This window comes from Monomorium pharaonis, chromosome 3 (assembly GCF_013373865.1).
Source record: "Monomorium pharaonis isolate MP-MQ-018 chromosome 3, ASM1337386v2, whole genome shotgun sequence".
NCBI lineage: Eukaryota > Metazoa > Arthropoda > Insecta > Hymenoptera > Formicidae > Monomorium > Monomorium pharaonis.
In genome coordinates, this window is record NC_050469.1 from 16,448,213 (window position 1) to 16,468,055 (window position 19,843).

The window sequence follows — 19,843 nt, forward strand, 5'->3', positions numbered from 1 at the left end:
AGCTCATTCGAATAAGATGCAGTACTACCAATCACTTGAGGAGCAAATCAAACATAGGTACGGAGTCAGAGAAGTGGTATTTACATCGGCCACATTGTCATGGAGACGGATATGGAGTGAGGCCTCTGCGAGAATACTTACGGAACTAGGTGTAATAAAGAAGAGCGCATTAAAGATGCTCTTCTCAAGGGCTGTGATAGGAGGACTAGCGTGTTTCCATGTCTTCAATAGATCGACGATGGTCCGATGAAAAAAGCAGGATGGAGTAGGACCGTTGCTGGCTTGGAGTGCGGGATGGAAGTGTGGCACACTCCTCTATACTATTAAAGTATAATGTCGCTTTACACTATATTGTATGGTGATTGAAAAAAAATAGCCAAATGCTTTGTCATCTAATTAGTGACGCGCATGAATGGATTAACGAGATTTCCACTGTCCCTATCTACTATCTAGCGTAACCACTGCCAAGGGAACGGGCTTGGAAAAATTAGCAGAGAAAAAAGACCCTGTTGAGCTTGACTCTAGTCTGGCATTGTAAGAAGACATGAGAGGTGTAGCATAAGTGGGAGATGGCAACATCGCCGGTGAAAAACCATTACTTTCATCGTTTCCTTACTTACTCGGTTGGGCGAAGCGCGTGCCCCGAGGGCTTCGTGCCCCGGCGGTCACGGTGTTCCAGAGCCAAGCGTGTCAGAGTGGCGTGAGGCCTCGGCCGATCGCCGTTAATACTCCCGCGTGATCCGATTCGAGGACACTGCCAGGCGGGGAGTTTGACTGGGACGGTACATCTGTCAAAGAATAACGCAGGTGTCCTAAGGGCAGCTCAGCGAGGACAGAAACCTCGCGTAAAGCAAAAGGGCAAAAGCTGGCTTGATCTCGATGTTCAGTACGCATAGAGACTGCGAAAGCACGGCCTATCGATCCTTTTGGTTTGAAGAGTTTTCAGCAAGAGGTGTCAGAAAAGTTATCACAGGGATAACTGGCTTATGGCGGCCAAGCGTTCATAGCGACGTCGCTTTTTGATTCTTCGATGTCGGCTCTTCCTATCATTGCGAAGCAGAATTCGCCAAGCGTCGGATTGTTCACCCGCCAACAGGGAACGTGAGCTGGGTTTAGACCGTCGTGAGACAGGTTAGTTTTACCCTACTGATGACTCGTCATTGCGATAGTAATCCTGCTCAGTACGAGAGAAACCACAGGTTCGGACATGGTTCACGCACTCGATCGAGCGGCCGATAATGCAAAGCTACCATCCGTGGGATTACTTGCGTCTATACTGCAAGTTGCCCGAAGGAGAGCTAATGTAGCCAGAGAGTAAGCATGTACGCTCGCCCTCATGAGGTAACGTGCCCTTGCAGCGAAGGTTTAACAGCTGTTCTGGCTTTACAAAGTCCAGTGCGGCGGGCTGGTGTTTGTTGTTTGAATCCACAGATCCTAGTGGCCTGAAAACCATGTCGTACGGGTGTCACAGAGGCTGGACGCTCATTTGGGTAGACTCTTGGGGGGTATCATTGTCGGGGAGTGATGCGCAATACAGACCTCTTGTAAAGTCCACTAAGTCTCTCACAAACAAGTCATCCAGCTATCTCCTCGTGGTAACTCCGGTAACGCTCCGATTCGTCGGGCGGCTAAATGCTGTGGTGGCGCTTAAGGGCACTGGAGTTGCTAGCTCCTTTGTCTGTATTAGTTGGCCCAAACAATAGTAACAAGCCTCGGATGGAAAATAACCCCGGGCCCTTTGGCCTTAGGGGTCCAACTACTAGGAGTAGGTGGGCCGGTGCGGGCGCGTCGGTGAAGGACGAACTCGACTTTGTTTGCGAATACTCTGATTGTGATAGGGCCTTTAGCACCGTAACGGGCAGAAGTTTGCATCCTCGAAGGGCACACGCCGATTGGTATGACTCTAGGCAAAACAAAGTAGCAGTCAAGGCGCGATGGACGGACGAAGAAGTGAGGATCCTGGCCAAGAGAAAGTCAGAGTTAGTAAGGCAAGGGGGAAAATTCCTAAACCAAGCCGCAAGTTTCCGGAGCGAACCTTGAAAAGTATCAAGGCAAAACGTAGGCAAAATACTTACCGAGCCATAGTCCAAGAGTTCTTGGAAACGGAACCAGAGGAGGAGCAAGATCCAGAACCTCCTGACGAATATAAAGCGGAAATTATCGCATACTTAGAGGCGTTACATAGACCAGAACGCCAGGACTACCACATGGCCGAATTAGTTAGGTTTTGTAGGGCACTACCAAGTTTTCTAGTGAGGAAAAGATACTCAAGAATCTGGAAATTTACCTCAGGAGAGTATTTCCGCCTAGAAGAAGAAAAGATAGGTGTACAAAACCGCCCAATGAAAACAGGCCGGAGCTAAGCAAGAAGCAGAAGCGGCGAGCGGAATACGCGAAAGCGCAAAATCTATGGCGTAAAAATTGTACTAAATGTATACGCATGCTCTTAGACGATGTGGGAAATGTGAAAGTACCACCTAAGGATGTCATGATCCCCTTCTGAAAAGAAGTTATGAGTGGGAGTAATGATATCTCCCTAGGAGTTAAAAATGCGAGAGCGGTTAACAGCGTATTATGGGCACCAATCTCAATAGCGGAAATAAAAAGAGCTAGCCCTCCTAATAATACTTCTTCAGAACCAAACGGTCTAACAGCTCGTCTATTGAAAAAAGTACCTCTGGACGTACTTGTCCGGATATTAAATTTAATCGTGTGGTGTGGAAGGGCACCCACTTATTTGCTGGAGTCGGTTACCACGCTAATACCCAAAAAGTCTAACGTGTCAACACCATCGGACTTTAGACCTATAACTGTCTCGTCTGTGCTGATTAGGATATTGCACAAAGTACTTGCAGGACAACTATCGCGGGAAGTACCGCTAGATCAACGACAGAGAGCGTTTAGACCAACTGATGGATGTTCGGACATCTTTCTGTTGGACTTAATATTAAGGTACTACCATAAACAGCACAAATCACTCTTCATAGCATCAATCGACATTGCCAAAGCGTTCGACTCACAAGGAAACCTCGCGAACCCGAAAATTCTGAGTTTAATGAAACTTGGCATAAATGTAGAGGGGGTGAATACATGAATTTAGAAATTATAAGTTGGTGCTTATAAACGGTTTAAAGAGTTGAAACCACCCTTCAAAAATTTTGAGTTTTTGCCTTTTCTCGATATATCTCGTAAACTAAATAAAATAATAAAAAATGTTTCATACAAAAGTTTTACAATATAAACACCTCTATTTAACTATGTTATTTATAAAAAAAAAATTTTTTTTTAAAAACAAATTTTTTTAAAAAAAAATTTTTTTTTGGAAAAAATAAATATGATAGTTGAATAGAGGTATTTATGCCGTAAAACTTTTGTATGAAACATTTTTTAATATTTTGTTTATTTTACGAGTATATCGAGAAAATGCAAAAATGTCTCAACTTTGAAGCGTGCTTTCACCCCTTCAAGCCGTTTTTTAACCAAAATAAAACATTTCTAAATTAATGTATTTACCCCCTCTACATTTATGCCAAGTTTCATTAAAATCAGAAAATTTTCTGTTTGGTCTTATAAACGGTTTGAAGGAGTGAAACTACCCTTCAAAGGTTGAGATATTTTTACCTTTTCTCGATATATCTCGTAAACTAAACAAAATATAAAAAAATGTTTTATACATAAATTTTACAGCATAAATACCTCCATTTAACTATGCTGTTTATTTTTCGAAAAAAAATTTTTTTTTTAATCAAGATAAATTTTCAATAAAATTGACTTTTATGTATATAGCATTTATAAAGTAATTATACTATCTTATACTACGTTTCATTTATATTATCTATGTGTATATTATATATGTTATATATTATCTACGTTATAATACTATACATTTATATTATCTGCATCCTTGTATGTATTAGTTTTTATCTAACAGTTGCGCAATATTAGTAGTCACGTTGCTTTCACACAGTGTTCATTCTCTCTACGTCACATATTTCACATTCAAGTTTTATATTCGTCATATCACGGTATGTATCATATATGAAATCACGTATTAATAAAAGTTTGGTATCTTTATTAATGGTGTTACGCGTCATTTTCACATCAGTGTCAAGTCTAACGTGTGTTTGATCAGTACATCAGTATCACATCTAACATGTGCTTGATTTTTCTTGTTAGATTGTTTTTAATTAAGCTGTAACCGTGAATTTTCAATTTACGATGTGCTACGAATAGCCGCGGGTAATTCAGGGTTCGGGCGGCGGGCTGGTTGAATGACGAAGGCAAGCGGTATATATATTTAACAATTAGTATTTATTCTAATATATCCTAGCTAATATATACAAAGTCCCTACTCTAACAACTTACAACTAAGATCTCGCTATGCGAGTCGCGGGCGATTGGTTATGGCGACGTGTGTCGCGGAGCGTATGTGCGCGTTGATTATTCGGCGCCGGATTGGCTGCGGCGGGCGTACGGCCCGTGTATCGGTCGGTGCGTCGATCGGTGGTAGCGGCCGGTCTTACGAACTACATGCTCGTGGCGGTGTAATCGCGGCGGTGCAGTGTGTGGCGGCGTTCATGTCGGTCGCGGCGGTGGCCGGATTGGCTGCGGCGTTACGGTCGCGGCTGCGCGGTACGGTGCGGTGTCCTTACTCGCCGAGTCGGTCCGTGCGGCGCTATGGTTGGTCGCAGCGGTGCGCGACTGCGCGGTGCGGCGCGGAGCTCGGCTCGACAGCCACGGTGATCAGCTGTTCGACGATCAGCTGTTATTATCGTCCAGGATCATCCCGCGTGGATGATCCTCCGCGTCGGCGGTTTCCCCTCAGTGCGGGGTCCCCGTGTGCGGTCGGGATCGGTAGCTCAATACGCGTACCGGGATCCGGGTGACGAGCGGGGCGGTGTTCTGCCACTCACTGCGTGGCGCGAGGAAGCGCTCAGTGCGCGCTGACAAGGAGAACCGGGTTTGCGGTTATGTTTGGCACTCAGTGCGTGCTCTGGATGCTCAGCTCAGTTCGCTGAGAGGATCGGTCGGCTCAGTTCGCTAGACCGGGGAGATCTGATTCCTTATCACCAGCGGAGGGCTTTTATAGCCCCCGTTTGGTGACAAGAGGAGCGGAGATGTGCGGGGAGACCGAGATAAGGGGACTACACGAGGTAGGAGGGTAACGGCCTCGTATCTATATGTCTTAACGTGGCGGAGGAACGGCTCGTTACAAAGCGAAGCATAATGTTACACGTAAATGTTGCGAATGTTCTTAATATGTTAATTATTTTATTTCAAATTACACATATTCCACCAACGCCTATAAATAAAAGAGAAATGCAATTACGCGATGTGATAAAGGATATTATAACAAATGCAGTGAATAACTTGTTATTTGATGTACACACTCATTTTGCTTTAAAATTTCAAAATTATTTGGAAGTGGATTTACCTGACATAGAATATGTAACAGATAAAGTGGAAGAATTTTTAGAAAATGATAATGTTGATTATGAACCTGATAATGAATATAATTGTGAACCAGAAGACGAAATTTTAAATAGTAGCAGAGAGAAGCCTGAGAGCGGCCACCGCGGCCTTTTTCGTGCGACCGAAATGTGGATGTAGCATCAGCGCCAAACGTGGATGTAGAACTACGTATCACATCCACTTTTTGACCCTGTCAATAAAATCGTTCGTTGGTGTGCGTCCGTACTACCTGGTTGTGTTCCGTGCTATATGGACGGAATGTTGGTAACAGAATTATCGATTTTTCGTAATGTGTACGAGCGAGAAGGTACAAGAGCGAAAGAGACATTCAGTAAGAACGAGCGAAATAGTAAGAGGAGCGAGCGAGAGATCAACAAGAACGAATGAGATAGTAATAGAAGTGAGCGAGATGAGAATAATAACAGCATGCTGGAGCCCGAGAATCGGATCGAGCTTCCTTGCATGGTTATTCTCATCTCGCTCGCCCCCCTTACTGTCTTACTCGCTCACGTAATGCAAATATATGCTTCAGACCGACACCTTTTTTACTTAAAAAATTTATAATATCTCAAAGATTTTTTAATAGACCCGTAAAATTCCCGACACACAGCAACACATACACACATGACACATAGCCTTAATTAATTGGAATTTAAACAACACGTATATTTTAAGACTCGTTAAACTAATTTTTTGGTTTTAAGAAAAATTTATGTTTTAAAATAACACGTGATGATTGTCTTGTATCTCAAGTTTTAAAATTAGTCATTCTACTTAGAGTCTAAAAAATACGTATTTATTTAGAAAGAAAGATAAAGATAGATATGTTTAAATTTTTTAAATTAAAGTAATATTGATGCAATCGAATTTTACATGCTTTTGTTATGCTTTTCTCATAATTTTTTCAAAGTAATGCATAATAACTACCTTAGATCTTAAATCTTAAATGTGAATACAAAATTAATATATATAAAAGGTAACACATTTAAAACTTGATATTATAAGATAATTATTATATTTAATTACTTTAAAATTTAAATATTAAAATAATAAAATATTTTAAAATATCCCAGGAAAAAGGTTTTATATAAAAACATAAGTATATAAAAAATATGTCCATATATATTTATACTAGTTTCCTTTCTCTTGAAAAATTTCTATTTGATATAAATAATAATAGTCATACTGAAAAGACAGAAACTAATTATAAAAGTAATTTTCACATTGCTTCTTTTAACAAAGCTAAGTATGAAAAATTATCCATATATAATCGTATATATTCCGGAATATATGAACAATTTTTCATCCTTAGCTTTTTTAACAGCAGCAATGCAAAAATTATTTTTTACATTAGTTTCCGTCTTTTTAGTACAACTTATTTTTTTTTATTGAACAGAAATTTTATAATGAAAAGGATACTAATATAAACATATATAAACATATTTTATATATATTTATATATATTTCTATATGAAACATTTTTTCCCGGGATGATATAAGTCAATGATATAATTCTGTTTGGGCTTTATATATTCTTTTGTCAAAATATTTTGAAATATAATATTATATTTAATTTTTAATTATTCTATTTATTCAATTATACTTTTTTCATGCAGAATGTCACAGAGAATTTTTTACGTAAAATAATTAAGAAATTTTATTTTAAAAGAATAAATTGCTTTTCATCTCTTCGAACGCCTTTATTTAAAAAAATTGTTTTATACTTTTTTAAAAATATACAACAAATTTTTCAAATTTAAATCTTGGCTTTCAATAAATTTTAATGCATTATTTAAAAAGGACCGTTCTAACAGCGTATCTGGTCTGATAATAATTTTTGGTACATAAAGCGGGTTAAATAGAAAAATAGAAAAATTCTTTGTTTTACGATTTTTGCAATAATGGGAACATAATAAAAATTCGCAAATTAGTGTGTATAATTTGAGTAAAAGAAATAGTGTTCTCAGACGGAATCTTTATTGATATATGAAAGGAACATCTTTTTTGAACAATGTGCAAGTCGTCCTTCCCTCTCTCTTTCTTCGCCATCCTTCAAACTAATCTCTTTAATTGTTTTTTTTTTTAAATAAACTCTCGCGATATACAAAATATTATAGTGTTATCATTTCCACACCACCTTGCGGTAGATAACATGGTGCATTTTTTTTAAAGTGGTATCCCCAATAGGTCTAGTCCACTCTCATATTTAATACAATTGTTCGCCTCTTTAAAACAGAAAACAAGGATAAAAGGATAAGAAGGATTTATGCAAGTTACGTTAAAAAAAAAATACTAAAAATTTAAACTTTATCAATAATTATTGCATTAATATTTATTTTATAGAAATTATACATATGTATAAAAAACATAACATATATTATATATATATGTATATATGATATGTACTATATATTATTATATATATGATATATAATATAAATACATCGCATTTGAAAATAAAATGTTTTAAGGAATTGTGCTAATAATAATGTGATATTATTTCTTACGTAGAATTTGTATTTTTTACATAGAATGAACATTTTATTGTTTTCTAGTTATCCTTGTATTACGAAAACTTTTGTTTATTAATGGAGATATATAATTCTTGTTGGCATTAATCGCAATCACAGTGGAAATAATTGCATAAATCTGAGACTAGCAGATTATCATCACGGGAAAATATACATTATGTACATTTTCTTTGAATGGAAGCTTAGTTATGCTTCTGACGTCTCTTTTCCCTATTGTCTAGATACTCTAGATATTTAGACGTCTTATGGTTTTATGGTTTTATATAATTTATGAAAATGTTTCACGGTATTTATGTATCCCTTGTCCAATAATAATATGAAATACCGTGTGCCAACATTTTATATCTCCTACAATTTTATTATCATTCGTATCTTTCATTATATCATTGATAAGAAAATGTATAATTTTTCAATTTTATAGCATGATCGCATGATCGAAAAAAACCTCTAATGTAATCCGTGATTTAATCTGCTAGCATGATCGAAAAAAACCTCTAATGTAATCCGTGATTTAATCTGCTAGTCTACAATTTATGCAATTATTTCTACTGTGATTGCGATCCTTTGTTATAAAATTAAAAAATTTATACTTATTTTTCATATTAATAAAAAAAATATTTGTTGTAAAATATTACAGTTTGCAAATATTTGAAACATTACAAATATACATGCAAACTGTAATACAGTACCACAATATTTTTTTATACAATGATAACAATGTAAGATATAAACAGTAATAAAAAGATATAGTAATATTAAGAAAGTAATATTAAGAATTATAAATATTACATTTAAAATATAACAATTTAAGTTTTATAATATAAAAAACACTGCATTTTATGTTGTTTTCTTTTTTGCGTACCTTGTTTCTGTTGTACTGTTTGCAGCCACTTCATCCTTTTCTGCAAAAATCAAAGAACCTGCAACAAGTTAATAAGAATAACTATGGTTTTATATTTTTGCTGAATAAATAGCAGAATGTTGAAAAAGAGCACGATCAAATTTTATTACACAAAAGCCAATAAGAGTCTAACAAATTAGAATTTTATTGGCCTTTTTTCATGTTTTACGTTTTTTTTCTTTTTTTTATTCGAGCGATATTTGGCATATAATTTTTTCTTTTCTTCTTTTATTTATTTAAAATATTTTTCATTTTTCTTGCAGAAGTATTGGTAGCATTAGCTATTTTTTCTGCACGGTTGTTGTATCTCGTGCGAGAATATATTTTTACAAGAATCATATATCTCAATGCTTCTATCCGATGATTATAACAAGCGTCTTTTTTATTAAACCATTCTGTATGTATTTTATTTGTTGCAGCTATACATTCTTTTACAATATTATTAAGAACTTGTGCAGATGCCCAATGACACAGCCATGTACGATTAAATGTCATTAATTGTATTTTTATGACATTTGTTAAAAGAGTTGTCGGTCGTATTAATTTTGTTACGACTGGCGCATCTTCATCTGGGTTCGGATATTCCCGAAATTCTATATATTTTTCATTTGTCGTCTGATCGTCCATTGGCGTTTTCATCATAATATTACGGCAGTTATCGCAATCAGTTTTCTCAAAACATCTCCTTGCTACAAACCCTGCAAAATATGTCACGGCATTCTCGTCATAATTGCTAAGTGATTCCATTTTTTCGATATCTTCATTATCATCGTATTCTTCTAGAATATTAACATCTTCCTCAAGTAATTGAATTTCTGGATCGACCTCATTATCTGCAGTGATATCACTTATATTCATTGATTTTTCTATTGTCTTAATAAGCCGATTTGGTTCATTAATAAGACTCTCACTTTCTGGACATTGGACATTGCCTTTGTCGCTTGTTTGAATATATCCTGTAGAAAGAATATGTCTCATCGATAATCGTATCATTCTTGCGGTTGGATTAGGATTAAATCCTCCGCGTTGTCTTAGTTTAGAAAACAAATGTTCCACTGAATCTTGATTACACAAGCCAGTTGCAAGTTCAAACCCTTCATATTTGCTTGCAAGTATCTTATAAGTATTAAGAATAGCTTGTACAGTTATAGCAAAACCTTTGAAACAGGGAACTTGTTTTATCTCTTTTGGTGACTTTGACCATTTTAAACACCATTGTGCAAAATTTGTTAGTAGGTCTATAATGTCTGAATTTTTTTCGGACAATAGCCGCTTTCCACCGAACGTCATTTTAAAACTATAAGAGTTGCAAGCATCAATAACAGTATTCATGCGTTCTGCAAAATTAGCTGTCGCTTCCCATGTTTCTGTTTGCAACTCTTTTCCGTAACCAACTGTTTTTATTGCGGCTGCAAAAGTATGGCTGAATAACTGAAACGCTCTCTTAACATTCATTGCTTCAAAAGTATTCGGACGAATGTGCGCTTCTGTTATGTGCGATAATAAATTGGAGCCTCCCTTTGCAGCATTATCAATAGACCATGTCGTAACAAAATCTGAATATGATGCGATTGTTTTTCCTTCGCAATAAATATTATTATGAGTTCTAAGAAAACTTGTCAATCTTTTCACCAAATGTGGGAAATCATATGAAGTATTATATTTTTTATTATTATGTATGAAATATGGTTGCGATGGAGTAACATCGAGTTTTGTATATGCGCTTTGATTACATGTGCCTTGATCACATGTTAAAAGTTGCACGTCAGCACCAGTTTCATTTAATCTGTCTAAACATTCTTTTAATAATATTATTATTTCGTCTGCTTTCAAGCATTTTCCTGGCAGGAAGTATGCCAAAGGTTGACGCCATGGATGGCGCGCATTTAAACTATCCAGACAAAATGCAAATACACATTTTGCTCTTGCAAAACTTTTTCCTAAAGGTCCAAGATCGACAAGACCTTCTATTTCATCAAATTTTGATGAATATTCTTCATAAGATTTTATACACATTTCGTCCCATTTTAACGCACATACTCTTTCTTCCATTGGTATACGAGATATCTTTTCTTTTAATTTTTGGAATATGAAATCACAAAATCCTGGTCTAATATCGTATTCTTCTAGCCATCGTCTAATAGTTCGTTGTCCTGGAAAATTACAACCTGCCTTTCTTAAACGACAGAACGCAGCGGTTGAATAATAATATAATTGTCTGGAAAGAGTTTTTTCTTCTTCTGTATAAGCTGTACGTGGCGTATGCAATTGTAAATGTATCATTGCCTTTGCTACCGGATGCAATTTTTGCTCATTTACCATTTCTTTTAACGCTTCTTTTTTCTGTTTTTTACTTTTTGGCTTTTTATATTTTAGTGCCATACGCAATCGATACTTTAAATGTTTATTTTGACATCGTAATCGTTTAACTTCTAATTTTAGAGCGTTTATTGTTTCTTGTAATTTAGCATTGTTTTCATTGGTTTTTTTCTCTTGCTTCTTTTCATATTGAGAATTTTGTTCAGATGTAGAGATTTTTTCATGTATAGGTGGTTCTAGATGAATCCATTCCATCACATCTTCCTCTTCTAGTGGCGTATCAAAATTTAAACGTGCAGATCTATAAGTTACAGGTGGAGGTCGTTGAAAGTGTTCATCATGTGTTAATAAAGTATCACAAAGTGGTTCACATAATTCAGTTGCAGTTTGTTCTACACATGGTGTTTGTGCAGTAATATTTAAAATTTTCCCATTCTGCAACGTTTGTTCTACACATGGTATTGGTGCAGAAATATTTAAAATTTCCTCATTCTGCACCGTTTGTTCTACACATGGTATTGGTGCAGACAGGGCCGGATTAAGGTATTTTGAGGCCCGAGACTATTGACTTCATGGAGGCCCTTTGACGAAAAAGCGGAGGGGGGAGGGATTTTATAGAAAAGATATACAAATTATTTTTTTTCATAAAGTTTTTATACAAATAAATGCTAACAATAAAATAAAAATCTAATAAAAAATCTAATTTTAATTACATTTTGTTTATTTAAAAATGTTTCTTTCGACATTTTTTTTCCGCGAACTCTTTAATAATGTCGTCGAAATCCAAAGTTCTCAACAATTCGGTTTCGATAGCTAATCTCGTCAAAGATGATAGACGGCTATCAAGCATTGTTGATCTATACACATTTTTTATTCTTTTTAAAACTGAAAATGACCTTTCGGCCTCACAATTTGCGACGGGAGTAGTCAAAAATAATCTATATGCAATGCAAACATTTGGGAAAACATCGACCATACCGCTATTAATTATCCAATTCAAAACTTTTAAGGGATTTAATAGATTGTTACTTTTTCCATATTGATTTGAAAAAAAACCTTTAGGTTGTAGTTTTAGCAGCAATATGAATTGTTCCAATTCATGAATCAATTGTTCTTCCAAGTCTTGAGAATAAACTTTTATAAGGTTTTTAGCACTTACTTGCATCTCATCAAGGCTAATAATTAATAGTTTTGTGAGAAAGCCAAACAACCCTGTTATTTGGCTATAAGCTTCGCTCCGTTTCTGTAGTTCACTTACAAGTTTATCGATGATCGCGTAAAACGTTTCGATTCGGAATTTATCAGATTTTTCAAATGTTTCCATTTCTTTCACACCGTCGCATAACTTTTTTGCTTTTCTTCTTTTATCCGCGTCAGAATATTCTTGATTGACAAATTTACTAAGGTCTTTTGATTCACTTTCTAGTTTTGAAAATTTATCTCGCAAATTTTTCACAAATTCGATCAGTGAAAAAAGCATGTTACTAGCTGTGTTCAAATCTATTTCAACTTGTTGAAGAAACTGACTAACGGTATTAAATCGATTGAGAATACGATGCCAAAACACAGCCATAAATACATTTTCAAGTTTGATCATACTGTTTAATAAAGATGTAGCTTCGTGTCGAGTATCCGATTTTTGATCTTTATCTTCCGCTATGGAAGACAAAGCTTTATAAATTCCGTCGAAATTTTCAATCAAATCTTTAGAAGCATCAGCTCTACACGACCATCGGGTAACTGATAAACTTGTCAGTTTTGAGTTATTTTGATTTTCTAGAACATTCCATCTATGCGTTGAAGCGCCAAAAAACGAATACAATCGTTGCAAAAGACCAAAATAATTTTTAGAATGAATGCATTCATCGACGCTACGTTCTCCGACCAAGTTTAAAGAATGAGCAACACAAGGAACGTAGAATGCTAATTTATTTTGTTCTTTTAAACATGCTTGCAGGCCGGAGTATTTGCCAGACATATTACTAGCATTATCATACGTTTGTGCACGACAATCAGCTATATTTATATCATGTTCTTCAAGTAACTGTAATATTTCGGTACTCAATGATTTGCCTTTATGGCTTGTAATTTGTAGGAAACAAAAGAATCGTTCATGAATATGATCATTGAAATAATATCGAAATATCACAGATAGTTGATCTACGTGCGAAATGTCTGGAGTAGAATCGACAATGAGTCCCCAATACTTAGATTCTTTAATCTCATTTTTAATCTGCGTTAGAATCTTTCTAGACATTAATTCAATAAATTCTTCGCAAATAGTTTTTGATAAGTAGGAAACATTTCCTCTACCTTTATTTGCATACATATTTATATGCTGTTTTAAAAAAGGATCAAATTCACCAATCAATTCTAATACGCCTAAATAATTACCATTATTTGATGATCCAATCACTTCATTAGTACCACGAAATGAAAGACCTCTTTCAGATAAAAATCGAATAGCGGCAAGAATTCTTTTTAATACTTCCGTCCAATATTTAATTTCGGATTGCATTTTATTAATCATATCTTTATCGACGTGTGCATCTTTTTGTATAAAATTAATCCAATCTACCGTACATCGATTATGCTCTTTACTATTTTCATGATTGCAAATCGTTTCGTCGGCTTTTTTCCAATTAGAGAATCCATTCTTCACAAACGTGTTGTCATGATCCTTTGAAAACAGCTTACAAACATAGCAAAATACTTTTCCAGTGGATTCAGAAAACATCAACCATTTTCGATTACATCGTTCGCCATTTTTCAATTCTCTTTCAAAATACTTAGGAGAAAAATATCTATTTTGTTTTAAGTACTCTCGTTTTGAAGACTTAAAAGTAGAATTCTTATTCTGGAAAATCGAGTATCCTGCATTTATATATTTTTCACGCTGATTTTCGTTTAATTTTAGTGGCCATAAAGCAGGATCTTTTTGTAACACATCTAAAAGTAAAAATAAAAATACTTTAGACGAAACAAATTTTTAAAAATGAATACTTTAAACAAAACCCGTGTTCCTGCTAAAATGTTGGATACAAAAAGATATAAAACTTATGTTAATCATAATAATGTTTTTCATATCCTATAGGATTAAAGGATTTTTTTCGCAGACTACGTAAATATGTGACATTGAATGAACCATTGATTGTTTGAAAGCATGACGTATATCAATTTTACAAGCTAAAATATGAATCTATTAATCGATATTAGATCACGACAATAACGATGATAAATTATACATGTAATTAATGTACACTTACAGATTGGTTATATTTTTCCAAGAAAAATAATTTTTTTTAAATATAAAAATATATAATTTTGTTGTTCTGTCTATCCTAAGAATAATTATAAAATTGTGAAAATATACCTGCATTTGTTTCCGTCGTTATGACTGATAAACTTTCAGTTTTATTTGTATGACTAGCTTCAATTGAAACTTCGTTTTCGCTATCATAAACATCATTTTCAATGCGATCTTTATTACTCTGATATGTATCTTCAGTATGCAAGTAAACATTAAGATTTTTTTTATTTGCGATATCTTCGTTTTCAGTCTTACAAGTAGAATAGTTTTCGGTACTTTTCTTTTCATAATCTACACTTTGGGCATGTCTTTGCTCATTTGATTGAGAGTCACTTTGGGCATGTCTTTGCTCATTTGATTGAGAGTTTAATTGATTTGATGAAAAATATTCTGTCAATTTCGGAAGTTTATTTTGAAAATTTTCTCTCTCTTTTCTCAACTTCCTTTTTTGAGCTCCACTCTCAAATCTTCTCGACATTTTGAAATTTTACATATAAAATTGTCACAGCTCACAATTGCTTATTACTCGATTATATTAATAATATTTTGTCATATAAAAGAAATAAAACTCAGAATAATATGCACTGCACACTTCTCGCTTGAGCGAATATATCACTATTAAAACCAAAGAATCTCGTGTGATCTCTTCTCCGGGAATCAAAACGAGCATCAACTGGCACAGCGATACGTGCTAAGACACATATAGCGCTGTTACCAGCGACACGCGCTTTCACGCATAGCGCTATTGCGCTTTTCGTTTGTTGGAACAAACGACGTCTCGCGTAAAAGAGGCAGCGCGTACACTTGGCGCGAGGCACTACCATGCTTTTTGATAATACTGTTTTAAGGTGTCATTTGCTTCTAGTGACCGTTTCATTAAAATTTTATAAAAAGGAAATCTATTAAAGATAATAACGGCTTATTGATAATGAGAAATTTGAAATGCTACAGAGTTAAAAAGTCTGTTTTTTGTAACATAAATTATTTTTAGTAAAAGTAAATATTTTTTATATTATTTAAAAACTGTTTTGTGCAATGAGTATTGTTGTAGTTAATATAATTTAATACATAAAGTGATTATTCTATTTTTACACGTTTATATATTTTCTTTGATAGATTGTTTCATTTTTAACAGAAAATTTATGTTTATGCAATGGATTTCTTAAAATAAAATCTAATACAACACAAGTATGCCCTTCAAGAAAAAAAAATTATAACGAATCTTTTAAAGAATCTCGCATTAGCGTTTAAAAAATATTTTTAGTTAGTTGAAAGATATTTTTGAATAGCTCGAGTGAGGCCCTCTAACAAACGAGGCCCGGGGCTATAGCCCCCCTTAGCCCCCCCCTTAATCCGGGCCTGGGTGCAGAAATATTTAAAATTTCCTCATTCTGCACCGTTTGTTCTACACATGGTATTGGTGCAGAAATATTTAAAATTTCCTCATTCTGCACCGTTTGTTCTACACGTGGTATTGGTGCAGTAATATGTAAAAATTCTTCATTCTGCAGCGTTTGTTCTTTCAATGTTTCCATTCTGGATTTTGAATCTTCATGACAAGTGGTGATATTATATGGAATTGGCACTGCATCTCGTTTTAATTTTTTTCTTTCTACATTTGTAAAGGACGATGCACTAAAATGGTCTTCACATAATCCCGCACGTCGAAGAGAGCTAGGAGACCAATTTTGTAAATTAGTATTTCCTGTAATTAAAACAAAATTAATTATTTGATAATAACTGTTACTTTAATATTTATTCAAAAATTATATTGTAAATTAAGGCTATAAAGAGTTAACATGCACAAAAAATTAATAGTAATTCATATATTGCTACATTTACAAAAAATACAATAATTAACACATTGCAAATATTTTCCTTTTATTATTTTGATTTATCTACAGTGCACAATAGCGTTGTAGAATTATTATAAATTTTATGTAAAAAATATATTTATTAAATTGTTGTAATCCACATGCTAATGAAGGTTGAATCTGTTCCACAATGTTCCATAACTGACTGTGAAAAGACTCAGAATCTGCACAATTACGTTTCGGAAGTAATGTGTTCACGTATACAAATTAAAATATTACTTATCTGAATATAAGTGATGTAGTAATTAAAAATTGTAGTAAATTAATTTCAAATATTGTAATAAGACATTAAAATTTTGTATAATATTATTTACATAACTGTTATATATTTTTTCACATAGAAATTATTAATTTTAAAACACAATTATGCAGTAAATTATGGTTCAAAATAAAGCTGGAATGCAATTTAAAAATTACTGTAATTTTTTCATAAATTATAGCATTATGCATTAAAATATACACATTAATTTTGTGCGGATAATTTATTGCGCTTACTTCTTATAGCCCGTTTATTTACAATCAATTTTTTCAATTTTAAAACATTTAAGCATTTTTATAAAAAAATATTCCTATAAAATATTAAGTAAAAATAATACATATTTAATACATAATCACAAAAAAAATATACATATTTCATTTTCTCACATAATCATTAGATTTTTACAAAAAAAAAAACTAGAACTATAAAACGGAGATATTAAAATTATATTACATGATTTTAACAATCTTTTTTTTTTTAACATAAAATAGGGATAAAAACTAAACGTTTTTATGCGCGTATGTATACATGCATGCGTCCAAATGTGCGGGTTTTCATGCGTGTGCAAGTATATGCATATACACGCACTGGCAGAAATAGTGTCTTTCGGTTACGTAGATATGTGTGGCTCGGAAAACGTTATTGAATGCATTAGTCTAACGGTCTAACCGAATTAACTTAAAAAAAAAGCCAGTTTGGGAAAAAATTGATCTCAGGTTTGACTCTGCATAAAGCATAATAAAAAGACGATTTTTTTAAAACTAGGTTATCTCGACGAGACAATATTAATGAGCTAAACTAGTTTTTTATATCTCTTCAAATAAATGTAATAATTATTTTTTTCTTTTTTAAATTATTTCTTTGACGCGTTAAATATATATAAACATTTTATTTATTTATGCAGCGTGTGCATATGCTCTTAAATATTTGTTAATTGTACTAAATTATGCGAAAAAAATAAAAAGACGTACACATTCCTTGCAATAAAAGTAATAAAAAATTTTTAATTAATAGACACGGTAGTTATAATAACATAGAGCATATGCACACGCCGCATAGGTAAATAAATTATTCATACATATTTAACGCGTCAAATAAATAATTTAAAAAAGAAAAAATAATTATTACGTTTATTTGAGGAGATATAAAATAATTCAGCTCATTAATCTTGTCTCTTCGAGATAGCTCAATTTAGAAAAAAAATCGTCTTTCTAGGACGCTTAGTTCTCGAGATATGACGATTGAAATAGTTTAAACGCGCCAGATCAATTTTGTACGTACGCGTCATTGTAAATTGCGGAGATCGAGGAATGAAGAAAAAAGGTAAACAAACTCCGATGTTGCATCTAGTTTAGATTTTTTAAAATTTTATATTTTATTTTTATTTATAAAAGTAGTACAAAAGGTTTATAAAATTTTTGGTTTATAAAATTTTTAGTTCTTCTCATTTTCGTTATAATAAATGTGTATTCCCCCCCTACATATTATGGAGTTATTTCTTCCCCTGGCACCCCTGCCGCCCCTGCCACCCCTGCCTCCTCTGCCTCTTCTGCTTCCTCTGCTTCCTCTGCCTCCTCTGCCTCCTCTGCCTCCTCTGCCTCCTCTACCTCCTCGCTTATTTTTTGCTGCCTCCGCCAGCACTTCCTTCATCATATTAATTAATTCTTCTTTCTGTAATGTAAAATAATAAAAAATAAAGAAATGTATAAGAATTTATGTATAATTAGAAATGCAGACAAATTAATTACTACATGCTACTTGTATACATGTGTACGCACGCATACACGCACGGACGCGCACATACAGAGTAAATAAAAATTTTTGACAGCATTTGCATACAGATAAAACAGACTAAATTGAATAGAAATATCCTCTAAGATATTCTATTCTACGATTTTTGCAATAATTAATTCAAAAGAACAGTCGAATCGCTCGACCTACTGTATCGGCACGTGGCGAGATAAGATCGCCTACCAAAGCACGCGTCCGCAGTCGCTAGGCACGCAGGGAGTTGTTGTTTACAATACAAATACGATAATGACTGTGCCGAGCTTGTAAACAACTCTGCATGCCTAGCGACATTATTTATTGTCTTCTTAATGACTGTGGACATGTGTCTTGCTAAACAATATTTTATCTCGCCGCATCCCGATATTTGGTAAGCCGGGCGAATAAGTTAAGATATTCTTAAGATAAGTACAAATAATTCAATCGACTTACAACTTAATCTTATAATGCATTTTTGTCATGTATTACTGTTGCGACAATGTAGACGAAATCACGCATCAAAAATTTATAATTTTCATTGTCTGCATACTCTATAGTACATCGTAACAGTAATATGTAACAATGATACATTACGGAGATGTATTTCATTAGATTGTATTAATGATGTTAATTAGATTGTATTAAAACAAAATACAATTACTTATTAAAGTTTACTTACAGTTAAATTTGTGGACAAATTAGTCCTCTCTTTTAATGGGGTCGTTTCTAGAACGGCAGTTTCTGCCGTTGTCGACCCCGCCGCCGTCGTCGTTGTCGTCGACGTCGACGCTGCCGTGCCTGGTGTAATCGTCATCGTCGTCGCCACCGCGGCCGTCGTCGTTGTCGTCGACGTCGACGCTGCCGTGCCTGGCGTAATCGTCATCGTCGTCGCCACCGCGGCCGTCGTCGTTGTCGTCGACGCCGCCGTCGTCGTCGACGCCGCCGTCGTCATCGACGCCGCCGTCGTCGTCGTCGTCGTCGATACCGCCGTCGCCGTCGCCGTCGCCATCGACGCCGCCGTCGTCGCAACGTTCGTAGGCTGGAAAAATACAAATAATATAGAGTTTACTGTTATAATTTATTATACAGAATGATAATTGCTATACCTACATATACATATACTTACATTAATCATGTTGGAAGCAGAACCAGAACACGTCCTGTGATGCTGTCGTGCTGCGACTGCGATTCCAAGATACTGCCTACTGGCACGTGGCACACTCCCACTCACGCACTCACGCACACATCGCGCTCCGTCTATCCATGAGCCGTGAAATCGTCGCGCGCTCGGCTGCGTTCGACTACGTTCGATCGGTTCGACATGTCAAGCGCGCTTAGCTCTGACTTCGAGGCGATCGCGGCGTCTAAATGGTTTTTTGTCATGTTTATCACGCGGCGCGGGCGTCCGCC

At 34.8% G+C, this 19,843-nt stretch overlaps 2 protein-coding genes across 3 annotated transcripts; both read right to left on the reverse strand.

Annotated features, from left to right (window-relative positions):
* Positions 1 to 646: 646 nt before the first annotated feature.
* On the reverse strand, positions 647 to 980 carry LOC118644890 (putative uncharacterized protein ART2). The gene has a single exon (XM_036284664.1). It carries the CDS (start codon positions 892 to 894, stop codon positions 691 to 693), a length of 204 nt encoding a protein of 67 aa, XP_036140557.1. The 5' UTR covers positions 895 to 980; the 3' UTR covers positions 647 to 690.
* A 16,653-nt stretch (positions 981 to 17,633) lies between these two features.
* Positions 17,634 to 19,413, reverse strand: LOC118644858 (integumentary mucin C.1-like). 2 transcript variants are annotated; one of them, XM_036284575.1, is made up of 2 exons: positions 19,113 to 19,413; positions 17,634 to 18,310 (listed from the first exon to the last, which is right to left on the reverse strand). In XM_036284575.1, the coding sequence occupies exons 1-2, from the start codon at positions 19,383 to 19,385 to the stop codon at positions 18,101 to 18,103; spliced, it is 483 nt and encodes a 160-aa protein (XP_036140468.1). In that variant the 5' UTR covers positions 19,386 to 19,413; the 3' UTR covers positions 17,634 to 18,100. The 2 variants fall into 2 exon arrangements, with proteins under 2 accessions (XP_036140468.1, XP_036140467.1); XM_036284574.1 differs by having other exon boundaries at positions 17,634 to 18,337.
* Between the last annotated feature and the right edge of the window lie 430 nt (positions 19,414 to 19,843).